General features: G+C 38.8%; 1 protein-coding gene across 4 annotated transcripts in view; it reads left to right on the top strand.

Annotated features, from left to right (window-relative positions):
• rasgrf2b (Ras protein-specific guanine nucleotide-releasing factor 2b) overlaps positions 1 to 27782 on the top strand; it is a 69779-nt gene that overhangs the window by 36961 nt on the left and 5036 nt on the right. Inside the window, exons 9-21 of one of the 4 annotated variants that reach the window (XM_056237799.1) lie at positions 373 to 491; positions 3189 to 3349; positions 3948 to 4014; positions 4466 to 4602; positions 5877 to 5959; positions 8354 to 8602; positions 9866 to 9958; positions 10383 to 10795; positions 16114 to 16200; positions 18732 to 18821; positions 20247 to 20353; positions 26129 to 26241; positions 26406 to 26466. In XM_056237799.1, coding sequence (XP_056093774.1) covers positions 373 to 491; positions 3189 to 3349; positions 3948 to 4014; positions 4466 to 4602; positions 5877 to 5959; positions 8354 to 8602; positions 9866 to 9958; positions 10383 to 10795; positions 16114 to 16200; positions 18732 to 18821; positions 20247 to 20353; positions 26129 to 26241; positions 26406 to 26466 — 1780 coding nt within the window. Of the gene's footprint in view, positions 1 to 372; positions 492 to 3188; positions 3350 to 3947; positions 4015 to 4465; positions 4603 to 5876; positions 5960 to 8353; positions 8603 to 9865; positions 9959 to 10382; positions 10796 to 16074; positions 16201 to 18731; positions 18822 to 20246; positions 20354 to 26128; positions 26242 to 26405; positions 26467 to 27782 lie in introns of all 4 variants that reach the window. The other 3 variants (XM_056237791.1, XM_056237814.1, XM_056237807.1) reach the window with 3 other exon arrangements.

Raw genomic sequence — 27782 nt, 5'->3', positions numbered from 1 at the left:
GAAAAGAGAACATATTGATCATGGCAACAGTCGATGATCATCAGAATTCATTTTTAGTCATGCATTTATATAGCTACATACAGTACATTACATTTTGAATCACGATTAAATTGTAATTGATTTATTTGAATTCCTTTAATGAATACTATGGCAAAACAATGCAGACAGTGCTTGCAAATAACTTTAGCTTATAGTGATTTCCCCCCTGACTGTTTTTGACATGGGCATTATGTAGTAGTTGTAAATACGTTACTCTTACACTTTTAAGTGCTACTTATATACTGACACTTCTTATCGAAGTGGCAAAAAGTGATAGGGGGAATTTCTCACATTTTCATTTGTGACACAAGTGTCATGTTCGCATTGTTCCAGGGTGATGCACGATGAAGTGAGTGACACAGAAAACATCCGTAAAAACCTGGCTATTGAGCGCATGATCGTGGAGGGCTGTGACATCCTCCTTGACACCAGCCAGACGTTTGTGAGACAAGGTGAGTTGTTAACACCTCGAGCCGCCACCTGCCTGACACGCTGCTTTAAGCAGAAGCAGCACCTGAGTGACAGCGACAGATTCGGTTTGATCCCCTCAGCTTCTGAATAATTCATAGTTTTAGAATTGGACAGCATTGTCTCCAGGATTGACAGAGTGTTTGATGTTTTCAGTTGGGTGTTTTATAATGTATTAGAATCCAGCACTGTTACAGAGAAGAGGAAAACCAGGAATAACGAGTATTGTAGGGTGTCTCTCTGCATGGAATGTGTGGAATAGGAAATGACATCATTTCACTATGATAGTTCATAGTTCATGTTCTTTTGCAGAATGAGTGACAGGGAAAGCAATTTCTGTTGTTGACATTTCATTTGGTTCATCTCATATTTTTAAAACCTAAAGCCCCATGAGTCCGTGTGAGAGGATTTATCATTATTATGACTTCAGCTCAAGACTATATGAAATATATCATTCAGAAGGCATTTTACTTCCGTATTGCATTCTTTCTGCAGGATCCCCACATTATAAAAGAGTGGCTTAAGTTTATTCTTAAGTGCAAGTTCCTAAATGTAATCACGGGAGGAATGAACCCATCTAATCTTTCATTTAAAGTCCGGAGCATATAAGCAGCCGCTCACTTTGCTCCGGCATCCGCTGTTTTGGCATCCCTCCACCTCCCCAACTTCACCAACATAATTTAGGCATCTTCCTACCAGACTCATCTTCCAAGCACTAGTAGTCCCACTGGGGGATATATTTAAGCTAGAGTTGAAGCTGCTTTCTTGAGCTCCTCCACTGCAGACAGCAAGCCAAATACGTTTAACCTTAATAGCTTAGAGATTACATGGGAAAACGAATTTGTGAAGTACCCTTATTCTCTCTGTCTGGTTTATATCTCATCAGCTCAAATCATTTGGGATCCTGATTCCCGTCAGCAATGCAAACAGGTTGCATCGCTTCCGGTTCAGGTGCTTTGTTAAATATAGAGCTGTTTTACTCGAGATGCCTTCAGAGGAGCTATACCAAAGATGAGCGTAACCAATGTCCATCATATACGCAGATTGATATCTAAAAGTTTTTCATTTTTCTTTTTCTCACTAATACTAGAAATTTAAAAATGGATATTTGAATTGAATGAAAGGCCAACAATAAAAATTACTAACTAGGTTTGCTGATTACCTTAAAAGTCAATAGATATTATCGTCAGTTTGTACTGCTGTTAACACTTTCTACAACAAGCGGATGCGATAAGACCTGTTTTCCTGCTTGTTCATGTGACGTTCAGCATAAAGCCTATACAGGATTTGCAAAAAGGTCATTATTGAACGATGGGGGAGTTAAATATTATATTGGACAGAAAACTTACATCTGGCATGTGATAAGTTTCCCTTTTCACTTTTAGCAGGGTGTTTCTCAAAGGCACAGCAGAAATAAAATAGACATTTCATTTTAAAAGGTCATTTATACAAACAGCAATCTGTAGTGTGACAAAGCGACCTGAAGTCAATGTGAGTTTCTGATTTCAAAATATATAAGCAACAGCGACCATTGATTTGACTGTTTGAGTTGTCTCTATCCACATAGAGTAATATAATAAAAAAATCATTCATTCATGTTGATGATGCATTGTTCACTGCTACAGTTTATATACAAATGCTTTATCTCTCCAGAATGTTTATTTTTAATAAAACTGATTCCTTGTCAAAATATAAATAAAATTTTAAAATATAAGGTCAAATACTTGCTTCTCTGGAAATCTGGAATCTCTTCCGCATTTAAAATGTGTCTACAGCAAAGATCTTTTTGTCCTCTTGAAATGTTAACCTATGAGCTCTCATATAAGCAAAATGATTTTATTAGGATACCACCTTAAAATAAGTTGCCAGGGGGAAACATTAAAATGGTCATTTTGAACCTGTTTAAATTAGAATTAATTAAAATGATATCTTTCCAAGTTAATAGAATATTAATAATAATAATAGAATTATTGGAATTATTATTACTAAGTTAGCCGTCTGCCCTGGTACTTTGATGACATACGTCATAGTGACGTGGCATTGGCGCTGTCTCAAGTCGGACAAAATTTCGCACCGGCACATGCTCTGCTTCAAGTCAGACGTGGATCGGGCTGCGCAGCGTTGCATGAAGTCAAACACACCTACTATCATGTGCTCGAACAAAACATGACACTAACATGCAGCCAATGAGAGCTCTCCCAACTGTGTGTCCACACAAAACATGACAAACATGAAAGCACATAACAGGACAACATGAAAGCAAGCGGGCAATTAAATGAGCATGATTGTCCGAACAACGATACCAAGTCGAAACCAATCTAGACCAAAGTGCTGGGATCCACACATACAACATCACACGTGGACGAAAGAGCGTACAGCTCGAGTGAACACAAAACTGCACCAAACCAAGAATTAACTTGACCGAAGTGACAGAACCCTGACAAGGAATTTCCTGGACTGTGGCTTATGAGATCTGAATATGATTTCTTATGATTTTTTTCACTCCATGCCCTGATTGAAAATCTGCCATGTTTCCTTTTCCTCTTGTAGTCTTTTGTTCAGTGGTCAAAGTGTCTTTGATCTTCATTTATCATTTGTGCTGCTGTGGCTCTGTTGTCTCAACTTGACGTGTCACTCTCTTTCACATTTTCCCTTTCTCTTTCTTGCTGTCTTTTTCTCAGGCTCTTTGATCCAGTTGCCTTCAGTGGAGAGAGGGAAGCTCAGTAAGGTGCGACTAGGCTCTCTCTCGCTCAAAAAAGAGGGAGAGAGACAGTGCTTCCTCTTCACCAAGCACTTCCTTATCTGCACACGCAGCTCGGGAGGCAAACTTCACCTGCTCAAAGTACGCACATGCACACAGAGTAAATGCAACCCGAGAGAATATGACATTTACAGCACACTAGTCACTCTAAAAATAAAATAAAAACTAAATCTAAAATGTCATCCTCTCTGTCTTTTGTGAAACTAACCCCTGATGATCACTAACCTAGAAACCCAGAAGCAAATATTTGATAATTGCAATGATGCCCATGCGCATATTATTGCATAACACTTCTCATTTGTGCTTTTTTAATTGACCGGGTCAATCCACAGGCACGATTTCTGAAACTGAATTTCCTCATTAGCCTCGTATGGGTGTAACATTTTAAAAACACAACTTACACTCTAGTTGTAAAACTAGTATCAAGTCAATTTCTCAAATTCAACAACACCTCGTTTTTGTTTGCCGGTTAAATTATTACAAGTTATAATAATTTTTTGGTGATCACCAAAGCAAAATGAGAGTTGTAAGCGAGCAATACAAAGGCTTTAGGAAAACACAACTGAAATGTCATTGTACATTCAGATCCATCACAAACCCAATATTCTAACAAACCATCAATACAAGGAAACTCTCCCTTTGTGATTAACCTCTCATCTTAATGGTTTGACTCTGGCAGCAAGGTGGTGTGTTGTCCCTGATCGAGTGCACTCTAATCGAGGAGCCTGACGCCAATGACGAGGATGGTGAGCCTGTTTCTTTCATGCACATTTTCAAACGCATCAGCACAGATAATTGGAGACATGCATCATTAGTTATATATTGGCCATTATTTATATAGTGCTAGTTAATTAACTGTTATAAACAGGTCAGAAAATAGTCAAAACTCCCTGCTGTTTAAATGTCAAATGGGCAGAGATGATAATTGTCATGGATTGATTATCCACTTGAGAGTATAGAAAGAGACCCATGGGCTAATTCAAAACTGCATCTCAATGACCCTCTCATGATCCCTTTATTTGGTCCCTAAGAGCTTATTTAACAAACATCACCATCATTACTGTGTTTCTAAGAAGAAATCCCTTCAGTTCAATTAGTTTGTATTGCCATTGTTACCTTGAGTGATCCCATAGGACTGATAGTTAGGATTTTGTGCATGATTCGCTTTCATTTGTAACCTTCTGGGTTTTTTTTCAGCTAAGAATTCAGGGCAGGTGTTTGGTCACCTGGACTTTAAGATTGTGGTAGAGCCCTCAGATGCTCCTGCCTTTACTGTAGTGCTGCTGTCGCCCTCCCGTCAGGAGAAAGCGGCCTGGACCAGCGACATCAGCCAGGTGAGAGAACAGAGAAGCCACTTGTAACCAACAGCTCCTTTTCGGCATTTACACTGAACTGCTCATGGTTATTTCAAGGTTACACTACTGTTCAAAAGTCTGAGGTTGGGAAGATTTTTTAAATGTTTTTGCAAGGAGTCCCTTATGCTCACCAAGGCTGCATTTAATTTTTTATTAAAAAACACATTAAAATCAGTTAAATTTCGAAATATTATTACAATTTAATGTAACAGTTTTCTATTTTAATATATATTTTTAAAATGTAATTTATTCCTGTGATTTTCAGCAGTATTATTCCAGTGTCACATGGTCATTCAGAAAGTTCAAAAGAACAACATTTATTTGAAACAGAAACATTATTGCAAAACATTGTTTTTTGCTGGGCTTATCACAATACATTCTGGGTTTTCTTTTTCCAAGAAGGATACATGTGATGCTCCCTTATAATATTCCCAAAAAAGGTATCCTATGAGTCAGCATAAGTAAAAATTTTAATTTGAAAAGCCTTCACCTTGAGATCATGCCTACCTCTGTAGGCAGCTCACTATGTTTTGCAATAGCAGTTATTTTGTAACATTATAAATGTCTTTAATGTCACTTTTGATTAATTTATTGCATCCTTGCTGAATAAAACTATTAATTTCTTTAAACAAATCTTACTGACACCAAACTTTTGAACAGTAGTGCATATATTATTCTGCATAATATGCTCACTGATAAACCTGGTCAGTGCTGTGGCATGGTTGTTAATTCATGTGTTGTAGATGCAGGTTCAAATCTAGCCTGCTTCATTTCCCATATCTAACTACGACCCTGTCTCTCTCCACTCTCCTGTTGATTAAAGGCATACAAAGGCAGATTAATATAAATTATAACAGATAACAGTGCCTGACACCTCATCTATAGTTTGTGCAATTGCGCTGAACCATACAAATCCCCTGTAGCCTTTAAAAACAAAAATGATAATGGCTATGCAAAAGCACTGTAACATAACAGCTAACAACCACCTCACTGAAACTTCACACCATATTCAAGAGCCATGAGGTTAAGACATGTTACTGGAGGGGAACACTTTGTACTTGTGGACGGAACTTGGCCTACAGATGAACCTACAAGATGTCTCTCTGTCCTTGAACGCCTCCCAGTCTCTTATACACACAAAGAAATTACATTATGTCCATGTGTTTAATGACTAGATTAATTGTGTTGTTGCCTATACTGTGTTCCTTGTTTTGATCCCTCTCTTTTTTAAATTTCTGCTCTTTGGAATGAAGTGCATCGATAACATCCGCTGTAATGGCCTGATGACCAGCGTGTTTGAGGAGAACTCAAAAGTCACAGTGCCACACATGATTAAGTAAGTCAGACCTGCGTTTATAAAGAAGGCAATGTGTGTCTTAAGGCTGCGGCACCTAACCTGGCCCTAGCCAGATGAATTTCGCTCCGCCTAGCTTCACTCACATCCATCTGGAACCTCTTCCATTGAGAGTGATTTCTCCAACCAACTTTATGGTTTAGCCAATCAGGACGCAGGGCGGGAGTTTCATAGATGTGACGTAGTGGAGAAGCGACCGTGAGACTGTTTTGATTCAGACAACAATGGCGGCTCGCATCGAGGAAACAAGCGTTAACATTGATGCTGTTAACATTGATTTCATCCGTGTTGTCCAATCTACCTAATATTGTTTCATTAAAAGAACATCAGAGAACGGCTCTTAAGGCTTTTGTTGGTGGAAACGATGTTATATAGATCAGTGCCTTCTCCCGACCGGATTCTTCAGCGTCACGGGTTGGCTTCGGTGTGAGTGGTTGAAATAGCACGTCGATAAAGATGACAGACAAGTGGCTTATCCAATCATATGCAAGGATTTTTGATAAGGCCCAGCCTTCTGAAACGCCATTTCAATGGATCGGTTCCAGATGGATGTGAGTGAAGCTAGGCGGAGCGAAATTCATCTGGCAAGGGCCAGGTTATGCGGCACCCACACTACAAGATAATCGGGCCGATTTTGCGCCAATTCTCCCCTTTCCAATGCTAGACAGTGCTAAAGTACTGATTATCTTGATGCTTGTATAAATGATCTTATCAGATTTATGGTTTGAGGTGTGATTGAATCTGCTCGGGAAGAACGTCGGAGCCGCACCGATCTCAAATCATAAATATCCACCATGTTGAATATATACAATCAGAAATCCTATTGTTTTGGGAGAACCTCGAGGACAAACACACTCTGCAATTTGTCACGTTGAACGAAACGACACCAAATCAGAAAGCGAGGTGACGGAAGATGGAAACATAATATGACTTCATCCAAACCCTTTTTTTTTTTTTTTTCGTAAATTTTCTCTAAAAAGCAGTCCTACACCATTATCGCTATTACACTATTAGCCCGTTCTCATCCCAAGGCGTCATTCATGTGACGCTTTTGACATTTCGTCGAAATCTTACGCACATGGCATCCTTTAGCGTCAATATGAGATCCCAAGGCATCATAACCGTAACCCTACCCCAGACCTAAACCTACCCATAACAGTGCGTGTTATATTTACACTAAAGGATGCCATGTGCGTAAGATTTCGACGAAATGTCATATCGTGTCACCTATATGACGCCAAAGGATGAGAATGTGTTGATTATTCCTCTTGCCTGTCATCCTCCATGTTTGTTTCTTCTAAAGTCAAGTTTGACCACAAGAGATTTCTCGTGTTCACAGTCGGGACTCTAGTGTGTGGACAGATTCCATTCTCAAACAGTCCCGACTGTGAACACGAGAAATCTCCACAAACATGACGATAAAAAAAAATCATAATTTAATTGTTTGTTTTTTTTCCTCTAGTGTGTGGACAGATTCCATTCTCAAACAACCAAAAAAAAAAAAAAAAAAAAAAATTATGATTTTTTTATCGTCATGTTTGTGGTCTCTCACATTTTGAAAATCTGATAAGATTTTAAATATCTTGTAGTGTGGGTCAGTCTTAATTTGCCATGGGTCAATGTATTGTACTTATAAGCACTTCCTCTACATGTTCATACTAAATTTAGGCCAGTAACACCCCATGTACACATACAAGTGATTTTGATTTCATCTAGTAACAGACCAAATTACTAAAAATAACATTTCAGTTGACCAAAAATCTGAATTTTTAAACGATTAGACCTTCAAATTTAGAAAATCAGTTAGCCGAGAACAGCATCTTGCTAACAGCTTGTTTTGGAGGCACTATGGACATGCACTGAAGCCCTACATTTGTGCAAACACATCTGTCCAAGCTTAACATCGGAGTGACAGAGAGGGCATGCAACCGGGACTAATTTCCCTCCCTGCTGGAAAATATGTTGGCACTACCAGTCCAGGAAGGATGCGGCATTTCAGTGCAACTGTCCAACTGGCAAAAAGGGCCTTAAGCAAAAAAAAAAGGGGATTTTTTTTTTAGTTGTCCTTTTTAAATATACAGATATGAAATATTTATTTGATATTTTAAATCATTTTAATATTCTACTTGTAAATTAGCATAAAGATTAAAAAAAGTTTAGAAAAAAAGTAGAAAACAAATAATGTATATATTATTATTATTATTATTAGTCAACAAATCTAGGTTACATTTGGACTAGTTAGCTAACATATTTAGAATTGATATCAACTGTGATATCAGTGCATCTCCACTAGTATTTCATAACATCTCCATCCACCATCAACATAAATGCACAGCATACAGACCGTAAAGATGCTTTGGTTGTGCTCTTCATTAGATCTGATGCGCGTCTCCATAAAGATGATGTTGACATTTGCTTCAGTAAGACGCTCAACTCCTGCAAGGTTCCTCAGATCCGCTACGCCAGCGTGGAGAGGCTGCTGGAGAGGCTGACCGACCTGCGCTTCCTCTCCATAGACTTCCTCAACACCTTCCTGCACACCTACCGGATCTTCACCACTGCCATCGTGGTCATGGAGAAACTGGCTGACATCTACAAGAAGCCTTTCACATCCATACCAGTCAGGTAATGGAGCTCTCAAAGGGGTTAAAAGTCACCGCTAGAGCTAAAAAACAACCAATGTCTGCCTTTAGTTTTGATGTCCAATATCTACATTTTTATTTCTTTAGTCTGAAATAACTTAAATGTTTTTTTTACAATCCCTCATTTCAACCAACAGCCATTTTTGTCAAGTAGATTTCAAACGTTTAATGCAAGAAGTATACTAATACTGTACTCAAATTTTTTTTTTTTAAATAATAGTTATAAACAGCTATTACAGCTGTTTTAACCTACATACATTTTTACTGAAAAATACATGTAATGTATGAATAAATATTGCATTGAGACTTCTGTTAACGTTTTTGAGTGATGATGCAAACAAATTGTTGAATCAATTAAGTTTTGAGTCGATTTATTGAAATAGAAAGTTCAAACTGACAAACTAACCAACTCCAATAACATTTTTACCACTGAAGTTTAAATCAAAGATCTGTCTTGACACCAGACACAAAAAGGTGTTAAACTTTTATATGGGCTTATAAAAATCAAATCTAGCGAAGGGTGCTGCATATTATCTATTTCGCAATCTATACAAAAACTGTCGTAACCTGTGTCCTTCAATGTAAATCTAAATTTTTGTCCTTACCGCAACGATCAACAGAAAATTTTGTTAATTACTTTGTTTCTAATTCTGCTGCATCACGGTGGGTAGCCCGGCCTCATTGATCTCATTGGTCCTTCTCCACATAACTATGAAATGTCTTACTGGCTGTAAATATATTGCGTTACACAGCAGTTTTGTATTTAGTGTGGATAGGGAACGTTGGAAACTTGCATAGGCCACATTGTACGAAACTACATTTCTAATCCATTCAAAATAATAGCATATATTAACATTCAAATGCTCTGTGAAATTGAAATATATGAAAGAGAGCATAAGGTGTGTGAATCTAAACCACTGCTGTGAGTGAGCCTGAGTAGTGCATTTATCTCTGCATACATTTGTGCTCAGATTGAATGTCCTTTCAAATGGAAAAATGTTTTCTATTCCAAAAGCAGGTGTTCTGCCAAGTGGTGCACTTTTGGTAACCTGTACACCCAGAAAGTGCTCAGCAATTCCTCCTCAATTGTCGTTGAATGTTTAATATTCTTGAGCAGAATGCAAACACAGCATGTGTTCCTCATGTGAAGATGTTTGTGGTCAGAGGGTGTCATTGTGAGTGATGTGACGTTTAATGTGTTGTCTCTGATGCTCCTCATCACTCCACCCACTTTGCTGTCACACAGGGTCCAGTATCACTCATTTGACCGCTTGTCCATTACATCCATCTGCCCAGACTACAGCCTGAAGATCAGGAAGATGGCACTGGATCAGTCAAAGTAACATACCCATCTCTCTGTTACCGATTCAATTTCATCTCTGTCCATTTTTCTGGTTTATCTCCTCACATTTTCCACTCTGTTTGTCTGTATTTTTTGGAGTGTTTGTCTTTATCCTTTTCTTTTTTTTTTGGAAGTTACTATTATGTGACTTTATTAAATCCTGGATTCTGCCCTTGCGCAATTGCTTTCATCCATTGCAGATTTCACATCTTGCAATGTTTACCTGTTGTTCTCAAACTCTGAAAGCTGCAGAGGAGGCATGCCTCAACAAACGATGCTCCATATGTGTTTTCACACGTAGAATGCAACCAACACACCGTTTGACGAGAATGTTACTTGTACTTGGAGCATGCAAGTATGGATGTGTCAGTGTTGCTCTGCCATTTATGCCACATCTTTAAATGTTGTTTCCACAACTCAGATCCCTGGAGCTTTTCTTCGCCACCAACCAGAACAACCGCAGCGGGGACCACGTAAATGACAAATCCCCCAGACTGTGTCGCAAGTTCTCATCTCCTCCACCTCTTACCATCCCCTCCCGTACTTCCTCTCCAGTTCGCATCAGGAAACTCTCTCTTAATTCCCCTATCAGCTCAAAAGTAGGCATCCTGGATCTGTCCACAACCTCTTTATCTGCAGCCAGCAGCCCAACCTCCGCCAACCCCACCATCTCACCCCCACCATCCAACAACAACAACAACAAGCCCCTTGTGGACCTTAGCCGTGGACAAAGTCCGTCCTCCCCTGAGCAGAGCCCTGGAGCTCTGGATGAGAATGCAGAGGTGCCACGAATCGACGCCCTCTGTGGTAAACTGCGCCGCAGCATCAGGAGAGGTGAGCTAAAAGAGATTTTTTATTTCTAGAAGTAGTAAGAGAAACATTTTAACTCTTTTTGAGTGGCCCCACTGTCTACTGCCTTCTGGGTGTCTACTGCCTTCTGGGTATCTACTGAAATAGAGGGCCCTATCTTGCACCCGGCGCAAATGACTTTGTACACTGACGCATGTATCATTCCTATTTTGCACCCGCGCAAAGCGGACTTTTCCCTCCACAGACACACGTCGGTTAACTAAGAAATACACTTGCGCTCCCCGGGGCGGTTCAGGCGTGTTCCGGCGCAAACTTTCCCTCATGCTATTTTGCTGTTCTATAAAACAATTGCGCCACTGACCAAAAAAAACCTAGTCTAAAGTCAGTGGCGCGTTGCGCGTTGTTCATTATGCTATTTTAAGGGCGCATGCTTGACTATAATCAATGTAGCGTGTGCACAACGCGCATACACTTTGATTCTCTCATCTAAGCAGCAGTTTTCATTTTTGCAAATCATACATTATTACGATAGATAGATAGATAGATAGATAGATAGATAGATAGATAGATAGATAGATAGATAGATAGATAGATAGATAGATAGATAGATAGACAATTTATTATAAAAGCATACATGTAGCTTACACATTTACCCAAATTATCATACGCCTGTTTAACAGAAGTTAATTTGTGTGGGTTTCTCCATCCCCAATGTCACTTCTCTGTGTTTTACGGCCCTGACGAGAACGTTGCTTTCCTCGGCTGTGAACCGCTCCTGGCGCGCGCCTGGCAAATCCGCCGTTATAATAGGAATCCGCTTTAGAACAAGCGTGCCTGCTCTTAAAGGGAATGTGAGATGACGCTCTGATTGGTTTATTTCACGTTACGCCCAAACCACACCTATGAATAATGAAGCTACTTCAGACCAACCCCTTTTAGATTTGCGCCAGGAGCAAGAGGCATTTATCCCGCCGGGAAAATAGCAACAGCGCCGGGATCCGCCCACAAAGTTACTTGCGCTTTGCGCTTTGACACTTGCGTTTCAGATCGTTAAAATAGGGCCCAGAGCCTCAAAAGTTGGAAGCACTTGGAGATTCCAATAGAATGGAACAATGTAACGGATTCTGGAAGTAAAAACCCCATTCATTTTCTCCATAGGGCAATTGATACACCTTTAAAGACAGACCTACTTTGAGCTATGAGGTTGTTAATCAATGACATAAGCTTTTGTTGAAGCCATCAGACCACATTATTTCAAATTATTGTGCTTTACAGCGGAATTCCTGGTGAAAACAACACTACCCATTAGGGGTGGAACGGTACACAGAAGTCACGGTTCGGTTCATACCTCGGTTCAGACATCACGGTTCGGTACGATTTCGGTACAATGGAGGGAAAAGCAAAACAAAAATGCAGAAGGCATTGTATTTTTTAAATAAGTTTTATTAATAAAGGCATAGAACCAGTTTATATGTAGTGCACTGACAATAGTTTTATATAATTCGTTTATTAATTAAATTAATAAAAATACAAAAAGACCTTGCGATATGTTTGGTAATTGTACCTGAATTAATTTAAAATTAATGTGCTATATTTCAGATAAATATATTTGTTTTCCTTAATTTTAATTAACATTATTAATTAACAATGTAACATTATTCTCATCTGAATTATAAATAATTGATTTCTGTATAAAATAATACTACCATTAAAAACGCATTCGATTTTCTTTTTTAATCAATGTAGAATGTGTAAGATCAGTGCTCCGAGGACAAGAAATGAAAACCAATGCGATATGATGAATGTCTAAAAGATGGGACCCACAGACTGTTTTGAAATGGAGTTGGATAAATATGTTTTGCTTTTAAAACAGTGTGTGTGTGTGTGTGTGTGTGTGTGTGTGTGAGAGAGAGAGAGAGAGAGAGAGAGAGAGAGAGAGAGAGAGAGAGAGAGAGAGAGAGAGAGAGAGAGAGAGATTTTGGTTGGGTGACAGTTGTAGGTTACAGTTTGACAAGAGTTTACAGTGTGACAAAAGCACAATGTTGTGTTTTATTGCGAGTGTACACAAATATAATTAAACACTTTGCAGGTTTAATGATCTGTATGAACAAAATGACGGAGTATGTTTTTTTATGTTTCCACTGTTCGATCGCGGCCGCGCCTCTCTCTCTCTCACACACACACACACACACTCCAGCATTGCAATCTTGACATCGCAGCCTGTTCATTATGCGGTCACACCAAACGCGAATAGAGCGTTAAATTCGCGTCTATCGCGTCTAGTTCGACGCTAGTCCAAAGCGAATAGGACGCGCGTATAAAGCCAACGTTTGAAGTGAACGCGCGTTCAGAGCTAAGCCGATGGTAGCCTTCAGATTATGTGTCCCTAAAGAACCCGCGTATCTAACAGTAGTTCCGCATTACATTCATTAATTTTCACGCGAGTTTTATTTATTTTTATACCGTGTATTCTCCGTGTAAATTCGTGCACCGAACCGTGACGCCCGTACCGTTTCGGTTCGGTACGAATACATGTACCGTTCCACCCCTACTACCCATTGTGGAGGGTGTAACGATACCCTCATGTCACAATTCGATACATACAGTATAACGATACTGAACTCACGATACGATATTATTGCGATACTCCAAGACATATGATAAAAGGTTAACAAAAAATGATTATTAAAATGCTAACTTTGATATTACATTGTGGTTTTAAATGAATAGGCTTGGACTTGGTGCTTGTAACCCAAGGACAATGGTGACACCAGAATAAAAATATTCATGATTCTGAAGCTGAAAATACAGAATTATTTTAGCTTACACTCTGTCACTGACTTGTTGTATACAATATAGGGGAATATTTGTGGGTTCTGATAATGCCAAATGTCTTATGTTACAAGTAAAAAGTGGCCTACATTTATTTTAAGCCACTTTTTACTGGTAACATAAGACATTTGGCATTATCAGGACCCACAAATATTCCCCTATTGCATTATAATACATTATATTCAACATTATATATGTAGTACTGACACTAAAACTATGAAAAAAAAATATTTTTGGGTGAACTATCCACGATACATATTGTCATTTTTGAATTGCGATATATATTGTGGCACGATATATTTTTACACCCCTACTACCCATGATTCTGCAAATAAATATCCACCAATCAGAGAATCGAAACAAAACTCAAAGGCCCGGTCCCAGATGGAACCCTAAGCCCTCGCAATCTTCCCACGAGTCCACACTTTCGTGATGTAATGCCGCTTTGACTGTCGAGTAGAAGTCTGCTGCTGAGCTCGCTACATAATTTATCATTTAAAATTATCTCGCTTCGTCCACCATCATGGATTTACTGTTTTGCTGGGCTTATCACAAATACATTCTGGGTTTTCTTTTTCCAAGAAGGATACATGTGATGTTGCCTTATAATATGGCCAAAACAAGGTAGGCCTGTCCTATGAGTCAGCATAAGTAAGAATTTTTTATTTTAAAAGCCTTCACCTTGGGATCATGCCTAGTGCCTCTGTAGGCAGCTCACTATGTTTTGAAATAGAGCAGTGTTGGATTTTGGAAGTAGGTCAAGACACTAGCTGGATAGGAACGTGGATGTTCATGAACATGACCTTCATTAGCCGGCTTTTGCCTTTTTAAAAGATTAATTTCATAGAAGTAGCTGGCAGAGTGAATAGTGTAGGTAAAATTTCTGTAGCCATTGAAAACCATTATAACTTAATGGCCAAACTAATGTGTTATTTTCTTTTTATAGGCTATTAGTCTTACCAGCATTCTCCTGTCTCCACATAAAATCTACGCGCATATAAAGTGCAAACGTGCTTGTATTGAGTCCCTCCTTAATGCAAAACAGAGGACTTAAGATATTTGACGAAACACCCATAATGCTTGTGGTTATTATGGCCCTCCATTATACTGGCAGTGGCATCCAGGCAGCTCGGAATGAGAAGGAGGAAAAGGTTGAAACCTCAACCAAATGATTAAGCACTTTCTTTATTCAGAAACATTAAAAGGATTAATATTTGTTTAGGAAATGCACGTTTTTGAGTGACTTTGGTTAGGATTTCTGATGTGCGAACTACACTGATATTTTGCTTCTTGTGTTTGCTAGTTTAAAGGAGTTTCTTGTATTGTTTCTCCCTCTTTCTGCTATAAAATCCACCATATTATGAGGTCAGTCTTATTGTGAACTATTGGCACTAATAGTAAGCTTTAACACTGCATCAGACAAGCCACATATTACTTTGTGACCAGACCCAAAATTGAAAATTCTGTCATCATTGTTAACCAAACAGTTGATGGACCCCAGTGACTTCCATAATATGAAAAAACAAACAAAAAAAACATAAAAGAAGATATGTTGAAGAATAACCAAACTATTGACTTTTGTGTTCAGCTGAAGAAAGAAATTTAACAACTTGAGGGTAAGTAAATGATGGCAGAATTTTCATTTTGGGTTAACTATCCCTTTAAGTCTTTTTTTTTGTTTGGTCTGTCAAATGATAAACCAGGCAAAATAAGAATTTTCATATACATATGTCCCCAGTCGTATCTATGCCCCAGAATATCATTTAAACTGAAACATTATTACAGTTTTTATTAATAGTTTGAATTATTGTAATTTCTATTTGTTTGTTTTATTAAACTAAAACTGAAATAAAAATAAATAAAACTAGACATTAATTTTATTTATTTTTATTTCAGTTTTAGTTATTTTAGGACATCAAGCTAAACTAAATGAAAAGTAACCTAAATGTTTTTTTAATGGTTTTAGTTTTAGTTAACTACAGTAACCCTTCTTAGGGGTGTTTCTTTATTATTATACTAAACCACCTCACAACTTCTCATATCACCATATCATCAACCTAACAACCACCCAGAACACCCAAGCAGCTGCATAGCAACACTGTAAAAAAATGATAATCAATACGTTATAACAACATATGTTTTTACATTGCTTTAACTAATCAAAATAAGTTAAGCAATTATCAACTTTTAAAAAAAATAAGTTTTACAAGATTCAACTCATTTTTTTTAGTCAGTTTAATGCAATTTAAGTTGAAAGTTAAATTGAAAATTTAAGTTGAGACTTTTTAAGGCAACAATTTTGTTTTGTTTTTTTACAGTGAACACTCTGACACACTGGCCCTAGTTTTTTTTTGCTGTTCCCTGCCCCCTGCTCTGTTTGCTTGTAGAGCTGTTGCCCTAAAACCATTCATTTTTGAAGAATGAGGGGTTGTATCATCCATTTTAATAAAAGAGTCTGACTTTCCCCTCAGCTGTACTGGAGTCAGTGTCTTTGGACAAATTTATTCCAGAGTCGCCCCAGGGCAGTGAACCAGGAGAAATCTCTCCTTGCCGCTCACCCTCCACTCCACGCCACCTCCGCTACAGACAGCCAGGAGGTAAGCGTGCGCATGTCTGTTGCTGTTTGGCTCTCCTTTGAGACCAACTGCAGAGTCAAACACAGTAGTGAGTTATGACTTTCTGAAGGAAAAATAGATACATCTGTGAATGTAACAATTTCATTCCAATATTGCTAGCTCTTTTCCCATTAGACCTTTTGCATGTAGTGAGTGGCATATACATGCATGGCATGCAGTCACCGTTATGCTGGTCTTAGATCAGTTTTTATGTTTCTTTTATAAATTGTTCACTTTGCATTTTAGAGGAGAGTGCGACCAGCATTCCTGATGGTTCCTTAAGAGAAGCTTGCTCAGTGCATTCCTCGATAAAGTCCAGTTATGTTACTAAACAGACAAATATTGTGCTTGGATGACATTAAATAAAGCCATATATGGGGAGAGTTGGGAGAGGAGTAAATTATATGTAACACATTCCACCTGCACTTAATTGGTTCTGAGTGGCACAGATGTTGTTCCATCCAGACTGTTTGTATTTGGGTATCTTTTTTTTTTGCATCTTCATTTTGCTCAACATAAGCATTCAAATCAAGATTCTGTCATATTTATATACTATAATATGGTTTATAGCTATGTCTGCTCTCTTAGTTTCCATGAAAAGCTATTTCCATATGTTCACTGCAGTTGCTGATTGAATATGTTTACTAAAGGGCAAAAAACATCATTTATTTTGAAGTATCACCACTGGATTAGCAGAAAGACTGGATATAATTATGGCTTTATGTACACACTGTACTACACGTCGCCTGAAAAATTCAAGGGTCAGTTTACTCAAAAATAAACATTCTGTCATTATCTGCTCACCATAATATCATTCCAAATCCAGTTATTTACATTTTCCCATGGAGCACTATGGGATCGATATCCCGTCAAAAGTATTGTGGTCACGGATAAAAAAATAAATAAGCGTGAATCAAAAATTTAAAAACACACTTTACACAAAAAGTAAAGCTAAATGATCAAAATAGCAAACAACATGGTCGCGGATCAAAATATAATAAGCGTGAATAAAAAAATAACAAGCATAAATAAAAACTTTAAACACATTAAAAATGATATTGCACAAAAGTTAAACTTATGTTCATGTTTTATTTTTTTCTAAATTGTTTTTCTTGGTTTTATTACTCTGTACTTTGTGCTCCCTTACATTTTCTGCTCATATTTTACTCTTTTGTACACCTGTGTTTTTTTTTCTCTTTGCTCTTCTTTCCACATTCTGCGCTTGATTTTCCAAATGTTGCAGTTTGAGTTTCATGTAAATTAGGGCCGGCTTAAGCGTCACCATTGGTCCACTAGTTTGACTGCTCCTCCTCTAGCCAATCAATCGAAGAGGGGAGTTGACGTCACTCCAATGCGACTCATGACTACTGATGCTCACTCATACAGGGGAAGACAACCACCTAATTTAAAACTTTACAAGGACTTTCCTCTTTTTTGAGATGCATGAGAATTTTAATGTGTACACTGGTAATTGGTGTTAATATTACTTTTAATATTACATTTCTTTGCAAAAATAAGTTTAAAAATGGCCATTGTGCCAAGATGGTCCTCACTGCAGAACACGAAATCCAGGGGAAGGAGTTGTATCCAGATCCATCTCCGCCCCCTGATCCCTAACCCCACCCCTAATCCTACCCATCTCCACCCCCTGATCCCTAACCCCACCCCTAATCCTACCCATCTCCACCCCCTGATCCCTAACCCCACCCCTAATCCTACCCATCTCCACCCCCTGATCCCTAAGCCCACCCCTAATCCTACCCATCTCCACCCCCTGATCCCTAAACCCACCCCTAATCCTACCCATCTCCACCCCCTGATCCCTAACCCCACCCCTAATCCTACCCATCTACAACCCCTGATCCCTAACCCCACCCCTAATCCTACCCATCTCCACCCCCTGATCCCTAACCCCACCCCTAATCCTACCCATCTCCACCCCCTGATCCCTAACCCCACCCCTAATCCTACCCATCTCCACCCCCTGATCCCTAAGCCCACCCCTAATCCTACCCATCTCCACCCCCTGATCCCTAAACCCACCCCTAATCCTACCCATCTCCACCCCCTGATCCCTAACCCCACCCCTAATCCTACCCATCTACAACCCCTGATCCCTAACCCCACCCCTAATCCTACCCACCTCCGCCCCCTGATCCCTAACCCCACCCCTAATCCTACCATCTCCACTCCTTAGATCTGGATCCAACTCCGCCCCCTAGATCTCGTGTACTGCAATGAGGTGCTACTGATTGTACCTGTCTGAAGACTTTAGGACTTTGACCTGTCACCGCTACGCACAGCCTACTTTAAAAAAAATAATAATTATATATATTTTTTTTATTTAGTTCCATTACAGACAAGGCCTACAGTGCAAAAGGTACTAGACAAATACAAGGCATTTGTGGTACAGTTCAGAGTATGTAAAACAAAGAATAACAACAAGTAAAATGTAAAATGAACAATTTTAAACCAATCATTAAATCTTAATTCCTCCATATTTTTTGTTCTAGTCCAGTCAGCTGAGAACTCGCGCTGCTCCGTTTCTCCAGCCTCTGCATTTGCTATTGCCACAGCAGCAGCTGGACACAGCAGCCCTCCAGGTACACTGCACCACTCACAGAACCCAAGAGATGTGCAAAGCTTCATGTGCTATTTAAATTCACTTTACACACAGCTGTTGAAGTTTCTGCAGATCTAACAGCCTCTCCATTATCAGCCCTCAATGACAGAACAATGTTCAACATCAGAACGGGAATAGCAGACTAAAGAGCTACATGTTGAATTAGGAATAATTTACTTAGAATAAACTTTAAAAGCCCTAATCATCTTACTTGCATAAACAAACATTCTCTCATCCTACTAAATACCATCAGAAAGAATTTTACTAAAGGGTTAGTTCACCCGAAAAAGAAAATTCTGTCATTAATTATTCACCCTCATGCCGTTCCAAACCCGTAAGTCTTTTGTTCATCTTTGAAACACAGAAAGCTCTCAAATTTCATCAAAAAGATCTTCATTTGTCTCTCCTCCTATGCAACTACCACTTCGACGCTTCAAACAGTTTATAAAAAGATCATAAAACGAATCCATATGAATTTAACGGTTTAGTCCAAATTTTCTGAAGAGACACGATCACTTTATATGGTCAGATTGAATTTAGGCTTCTATTCACATAAACATGCATCAACTCACAGATCAGTTGTGGTAAACGGAAGCTCAAGCATGTTCACTTGACGTGCGAGAACCAATGAGGTTCATTCTCGTGTTACGCAGCACGTTTGAGCTTCCACAAGAACCAGTGAGGTTCATTCTCGTGTTACGCAGCACGTTTGAGCTTCCACAAGAACCAATGAGGTTCATTCTCGTGTTACGCAGCACATTTGAGTTTTCGCAAGAACCAATGAGGTTCATTCTCGTGTTACGCAGCACGTTTGAGCTTCCACAAGAACCAATGAGGTTCATTCTCGTGTTACGCAGCACGTTTGAGCTTCCACAAGAACCAATGAGGTTCATTCTCGTGTTACGCAGCACATTTGAGCTTCCTCAAGAACCAATGAAGTTCATTCTCGTGTTACGCAGCGCGTTTGAGCTTCCTCAAGAACTAATGAGGTTCATTCTCATGTGTTACACAACATGAGCTTCCTCAAGTCATCAAGTGAGTAATTAATGACAAAATCTTTCTTTTTTGGGTGAACTAACCCTTTAATACTGTGTTCTTTTGTGCCACTTTGTGGTTTCCAGCATTCCAGCACTGCAATTAGTGGCAGTAATGGCATTTGGGAATTTGGATTTTTTTTATGCAGTACAGTACATTGCACTTTTTAGAAAGAAGTACATTTGACAGTAAGGCAAATGACTGTGTATGTATATAATGTATTAAAACACCTTAATTATTTCAACTTTTTTCAAATATGCTCTTGATCATACAGTATGTAATCCATATATACATCGGTTTTACAATCTGAGATAAGAGCCTGGTTATTACAGGTCTGTATTACCCTTACAGTGTGTATATTCCTTTACAGTTTTTAATAATTCTGAGCGGACTTGTGACAAGGAGTTCATTATACGTCGTGCGGCTACCAACAGAGTTCTGAATGTCCTGCGCCATTGGGTCTCCAAACACTCACAGGTCTGTCCTTCAGCATCAGCTTACAGAATGTTTCAGTCACCTGCATCATTGCGTGTCATTACGTACCTTAAACAGAAGTTGTCAACCTCATTTGTGTATTTTTCTCCCTCCCTGCTTCTTGACTGATATTTTATCACAGGTACTTTTACATTTGTGTCCAGGCTCTGGCTGTGAACACATGGTTAACCCCCAGGCCTCATATTTTACAGGGCAGAGGAAGCGTAACACCTCTTCACAATTTCCATGTTATTTTCACAAGGGAAAGCAAATACCATACATAAACAGTACCAGACCTTAATTAACACAGCAACTACTGGATCAAAACGCATTTCTTCAAAGAGAGACTAATAAAGGCGAAGTGTGCAATTTCTGTGCCAGTTGCATCCAACCAAATGGATTTGAAGAATATTGATTTTGTTTTTTACTTTTTCCCATCTATACCATTGGGTGGACTGACAGATAGTGCAGCCCAAACTTAGAGACGTCTTTAATCATCTCACGTCTTTCTCAATGTCTAACACATGAAATAATATTCTAAATACTTGGTGATCCAGTTGAACAAAGATGTAGACCATGTGCTTTTTTTTTTGTTCAACTGACCTGCATCTCACATTTTAAACTGCAAAAAATGCTTTCTGTGTGAACTAGCCCTTAATGTTGCTTTGTCGGGACGCTTGGCATGCACAAATACACAGAGCAATGTTTTGAAAAAACTAAAAGCACCGTGTTACACTTTTCAGGGAAATACGAATGACTTTGGATCTGCACATCCAGTTGGAATAGTAAAAAGTATTTTAACATAAAAATGAACTCAAATTCATGCTCTGTTCTGTATGGCCTCACTCCCTCGGTGCAATGTGAAAAAAGTACTATGGGTTAATGGGTGCAATACAGTTGTATTTTTGTATCTTTATTGATTCAGTTTTTTCAGCAGTGCTTGGTTTGCTATTAAAGCCAGGTATTCGTCATATTGATCTGTGTTATAATATGACCATTAACTCATAGAGATGAAAGATAATTTCAGTCCCGGACAACTTTTTTTATGAGTCAAAGCATAGGATATTATAACATTAATATTGACAACTTCAGAACAAAACAGTCACAGCACCTCACACACAGCAAACATAATTCCGTGCTGCAGTGGAAACATAATGGTTTCTCATAATGGCCTTCTGAAATAAGCGTCTCTTTTTCAGATTTCACCTCGCTTAGTTAGAGTGAAGGCAAAGTGTGGGCTTATTGCATTGATCTGTTTGAACCCTTTATCAGTTTATGCCAAGAACAGTCAGACAAAGTCACAAAGAGAGAGCTTGTTAGGAGTGACCTTTATGGTTTCACAGGTGAAAGATGCTGGTGAGAGAAACATGAGAGGAAAAATGCTTACAAATGCTGGTTGTCTAGAGAGAGAGAGGTGAAAAATTCAGCGGATAGTAAGGAGTAACTCAAATGTACTTCAAAGTATTACCGTGGTAAATTGTTATTTTATATATACACTCACCTAAAGGATTATTAGGAACACCATAATAATACTGTGTTTGACCCCCTTTCGCCTTCAGAACTGCCTTAATTCTACGTGGCATTGATTCAACAAGGTGCTGAAAGCATTCTTTAGAAATGTTGGCCCATATTGATAGGATAGCATCTTGCAGTTGATGGAGATTTGTGGGATGCACATCGAGGGCACAAAGCTCCCGTTCCACCACCATTACACCACCACCACCAGCCTGCACAGTGGTAACAAGGCATGATGGATCCATGTTCTCATCCTGTTTGCGCCAAATTCTGACTCTACCATCTGAATGTCTCAACAGAAATCGAGACTCATCAGACCAGGCAACATTTTTCCAGTCTTCAACTGTCCAATTTTGGTGAGCTCTTGCAAATTGTAGCCTCTTTTTCCTATTTGTAGTGGAGATGAGTGGTACCCGGTGGGGTCTTCTGCTGTTGTAGCCCATCTGCCTCAAGGTTGTGCGTGTTGTGGCTTCACAAATGCTTTGCTGCATACCTCGGTTGTAACGAGTAGTTATTTCAGTCAAAGTTGCTCTTCTATCAGCTTGAATCAGTCGGCCCATTCTCCTCTGACCTCTAGCATCAAAAAGGCATTTTCGCCCACAGGACTGCTGCATACTGGATGTTTTTCCCTTTTCACACCATTCTTTGTAAACTTTAGAAATGGTTGTGCGTGAAAATCCCAGTAACTGAGCAGATTGTGTAATACTCAGACCGGCCCGTCTGGCACCAACAACCATGCCATGCTCAAAATTGCTTAAATCACCTTTCTTTCCCATTCTGACATTCAGTTTGGAGTTCAGGAGATTGTCTTGACCAGGACCACACCCCTAAATGCATTGAAGCAACTGCCATGTGTGATTGGTTGATTAGATAATTGCATTAATGAGAAATTAAACAGGTGTTCCTAATAATCCTTTAGGTGAGTGTATATATATATACACTGAACAAAATTATAAACAACACTTTTGTTTTTGCCCCCATTTTTCATGAGCTGAACTTAAAGATCTAAGACTTTTTCTATGTACACAAAAGGCCTATTTCTCTCAAATATTGCTCACAAATCTGTCTAAATCTGTGTTAGTGAGCACTTCTCCTTTGCGAGATAATCCATCCACCTCACAGGTGTGGCATAAAGGTTGTTGATTGTGGCCTGTGTAATGTTGGTCCACTCCTCTTCAATGGCTGTGCGAAGTTGCTGGATATTGGCAGGACCTGGAACACGCTGTCGTATACGCCGATCCAGAGCATCCCAAACACATTAATTTATGCTGACTGCAGGAATGTTCACCAGAGCTGTTGCCCGTGAATTGAATGTTCAATTCTCTACCGTAAGCCGTCTCCAAAGGTGTTTCAGAGAATTTGGCAGTACCTACACCCGGCCTCACAACCGCAGACCACGTGTGACCACACCAGCCCAGGACCTCCACATCCAGCAAGATCGTCTGAGACCAGCCACCAGGACAGCTGCTGCAACAATCGGTTTGCATAACCAAAGAATTTCTGCACAAACTGTCAGAAACCGTCTCAGGGAAGTTCATCTGCATGCTCGTCGTCCTCATCGGGGTCTCGACCTGACTGCAGTTTGTCGTCGTAAATGACTTGAGTGGGCAAATTTGTCCCCCGGACCCCCCAATACAATAAAACTGAGTGGCCTTTTATTGTGGCCAGCCTAAGGCACACCTGTGCAATAATCAAACTGTCTAATCAGCATCTTGATATGGCACACCTGTGAGGTGGTTGGATTATCTCCCAAAGGAGAAGTGCTCACTAACACAGATTTAGACAAATTTGTGAACAATATTTGAGAGAAATAGGCCTTTTGTGTACATAGAAAAAGTCTTAGATCTTTGAGTTCAGCTGATGAAAAATGGGGGCAAAAACAAAAGTGTTGCGTTTATAATTTTGTTCAGTGCATATGTGTGTGTGTGTGTGTGTGTGTGTGTGTGTGTGTGTGTGTGTGTGTGTGTGTGTGTGTGTGTGTGTGTGTGTGTGTGTGTGTGTGTGTGTGTGTGTGTTTGAAAAAAGTCTCTTTTGCTCACCAAGGCTGAATTTATTTATTCAAAAATACAATAAAACATTAATATTGTAAAACATTTCTTATTATTATCAATATTGAAAACTGTTTTTGTTGCTTAACATTTTTTGGAAGCAGAGATACCATTCAAACATCTGTGGTAAGATAAAAAATAAATGAATACTTTTATTCATAAAGGATGCATTAAATTGTTTAAAAGTGACAGTGAAGACATTTATAAGATTTCTGTTTAATAAATGCTTTTTAAATATATTTAATAAAGAAATGTAATAAATGTTGTTCTCACCAAAAAATCCTGAAACAAGTATCACCTTTTCCACAAAAATATTAAGTAGCACAACTGTTTTCAATATTGATAATAATTAATGTTTCTTGAGCACCAAATCTGCATATTAGAATGATTTTTTGAAGGGTCATGTGACACTGAATTTTCTGCATCCTCACTCCAGTCTTCAGCTTTGTCATCACAGGAATAAATTACGTTTTAAAATATATACATATAGAAAACATTTCTTGTAATTTGTGATACTATTTAACAATATTAGTGCTTTTACAGTATTTTTGATTAAATGAATGCAGCCTTGGTGAGCATAAGAGACACACAGTGGTATGCAGAATGATTTAACGTAAATCACTTGTTGGATCTTAGAGCGCTTTGCACAGGCTGCCGAATCTCTTTGAAAACCCCCACAAGTGAATAAGAGGACAGAGGATTCAACTGTACCATTAATGAGCACAGAGACTCTTGTTCCGCCACTCTCATCCTCTACCAGATGTTTTTTATCTTCTTTCTGTCTTTCTCCTTCTACCATCTTTCTCCGACCAGTTGTGCAGATTCTATTGGTACTACTTCTTTTTGAATTCAGATTAATTTAGTAAATATACTTTCAAGGGTCTATACTGGAAAAGCCAGGTCGTACCAGCTTAAAGTGGTTAAACTGTTTTTTGTAACACGGTAACTGGTTTGCCGGTAAAAGATAATCCACCAGCAGTAAACCTCACAGACTTATCAGAAATAGCTAAATTCATCCGGTTCTGCTTCCTTGTCTTTATATTTCTGTTAGCAGGAAGAAGTATATCTGGCAAATATATCTTAGGAGAGTAAAAAGGGTCATTTCAATATTTTATCCAGTATGTTAAACTGGGGAATGAAAATGTGCTGCATAATAGGAATAAGCAAAGTTGCCCATTATGCTAACTAGCATATCGAACATGAGAGTACTCATACTCTGAGAACAACAGAGCACAAAGACTCAAGTGGTTATGCATTTGCATTTGAAAGGCTGGACAGAATATTATGTACTAATTAATTGGTTTGTTTAAATCATGTCACTTATGCTATTTCGGATAACTATTCCTTTGCAGAGGAGTATTTACATTTTTCGTGTCAGGATCAGGATTATTAGTAAGCTCAAAAACTGGCAGACGAAAGTGCTCTAAACACAGATGGTACGAACAAGCACAGATCAAATTAGCCGAAAGCTTTGGTCCCTATGGCCAAATTATTTCACCAATAGACCTAAAGTGAATGGGGAAAACGGCAAAGAACATTGACTGTTTAATAGATGCGGGGCTTTATGAAGCAAGAAGTGAAGGATGCTTTAACTGTGACACAAGAGATTATTGCCACCCACCTGCATTGCTTACAGGCACAGAGAGACAGAAGAAAGACTGCTAGCTGTCGATTAGAGCACTGGGAAACTGTAGAGCTGAGGTACTGTAGTACAGCTTCTGGTAAGCTCGAATAGAAAGTGTGCCATTTTAAAAACTTTCATGAATCACACTCTGCATACAACAGCCTAATTTTATGAATCTGTTTTCCAGGAAAAATAAATAAAATAAACATTATTATGCTTGCCCATAGGTAAATTAAGCATACACCTCACTATATTTTAAATAATGTTAACATCTTCATTCAAGATTTGTTCTTTGAAAACAAGACTTAAATATTGCATGCAGTTTTGCTTGCAAAGTTGAGATGTTTCTACTGGAAAACAAGAAAAATATTGATTAATAATATTTTGCAGTGTACACACAGAAACTGCATTGGACTCATCTGCATTAGTGTGAAAAAAGACCGTGACATTTCAGGGAAATGAGTTTAGATTCACCCAGTAGTTGATTTCAGTCATTTGATGTCAACCCATTAGAATTTGCTTAGCTTCATTTATTATGCATTGGTTTCACATGTTTGTGGAACGTGATATTATGTGTGTGGTGGGTTTCAGGACTTTGAAATGAATGGAGAGCTGAAGATGGGTGTGATCTGCCTGCTAGAGGAGGTGTTGAGAGACCCCGACCTTCTTCCCCAAGAGAGGAAAGCCACAGCAAACATACTAAGGCAGGTTACATAAGCACAGCCTATCACACGTGAAAACCAAAGCACTTTTGGAAAGTCACTCCGGACAGGAGTGTCTTTAATATAAATGTAGATCTTTTTCGAGATTTCGTTTTCAAGGGAAACATGAAAGCTGATTAGATGAAGTTGGCTTTTTTTTCCCTCAGTGCCCTTTCTCAAGATGACCAGGACGATGCACAATTGAAGATTGAAGACATTCTTCAGATGGTGAGAATATGTTATACTCTTTTTACATGTGTATAGACCCACTGAAATTACTTCAGAAGTGCAGCAAAAGACCTTAAATTACATCACAGCTGAGAATTAGGATGGATGGATGGATAGATGGATAGATCACCCCCAGTTGTCTCACATGTCCATAGATATCTTATAACATAAAGTAATATTTCTGGTCCACATCAGCTGCCAGTGAAGGTTTAGATCTCAGAGTTTGGCATCATCATCATGAGGCAGCATCAGGCTTGGGGACTGAATTACATGTTCAAACTGCAAATCTCCGAGCAGCAGGACTCTAATTACTGTACAACGTCAAACAGCGAGACTGTTGCTGTCCGCCACATGCAAACTCTACACACAAAAACACACTCGAAAAGACATTTCAGGGGCATTTCCTTTCTGAAATCTCCATGTATTGTTGTAAATGATCATGCGGTTACATTTCAAAGCCCTGCTACTGATATCTGCTGAGTTTCAATCTTATAGGCATGGTTTTGGAGGGGTTTCTCTTGTTGGATAAGCACGTCATTGGCAGTATATGAAAAATAGCTATTACTTTATGTGATAAGACTGGTGTTTATTAATATTGTACAAGAGGCATCTGCACTGCCACTGTATACATGTTCTTTATTATGCAGTCAGTTCCACTTATTCCTCTGCTTATATTGTACATTTAACAAACATTTTATGCAGCACTCTGTGTTGTAAAAGGAATTGAGTGAGTTACATTAGTTGATTTTTAATGTTTCTTATGCACCATTATTAATAGGCTGAAGGCAGATAAATGTATTCACACGCACACACACACACACACACACACACACACACACACACACACACACGACTGTATGATATAATGTGCTACTGGCAGCACCATACTGGGCTCACTAATTACAAACACAGCGTGTGTGTGTGTGTGTGTGTGCGCGAGGACATGTTTAATAACATGTTGTCTGGACATATACACCCTTATCTTGCTTCTAAAAATCCTCATCTGTGTTAATTGAATAGTGTCTATGCCAAAAAAAAAACTTAACCAACAGTCATTCATCGCTAATTGGCAGTTTGATTATAGATTTTCATAAGTTCATATACGTGTAATTTCTAGCTATCAAATCAGCATCAGCATGGTATTTTGCCATTTAGAGTGTTATATTATATTATAAATACAGGTGTCCCCGGAATCGAATGTTTACATTGTTAAAGGGATAGTTCACCCCCAAATTTTTTAAACCTCTGTGTAACACTAAAGGTGGTGTTTTGAAGAATGTTCATGCTGCTCTTTTCTGTGCAATGAAAGTGAATGG

Source organism: Rhinichthys klamathensis, unplaced genomic scaffold (assembly GCF_029890125.1).
Source record: "Rhinichthys klamathensis goyatoka isolate OS25496 unplaced genomic scaffold, OSU_Roscu_1.1 h1tg000019l_1, whole genome shotgun sequence".
In the NCBI taxonomy this organism is placed as follows: domain Eukaryota; kingdom Metazoa; phylum Chordata; class Actinopteri; order Cypriniformes; family Leuciscidae; genus Rhinichthys; species Rhinichthys klamathensis.
The sequence above is the reverse complement of the archived record's forward strand: the minus strand, read 5'-3'. Positions and strand labels throughout refer to the sequence as shown.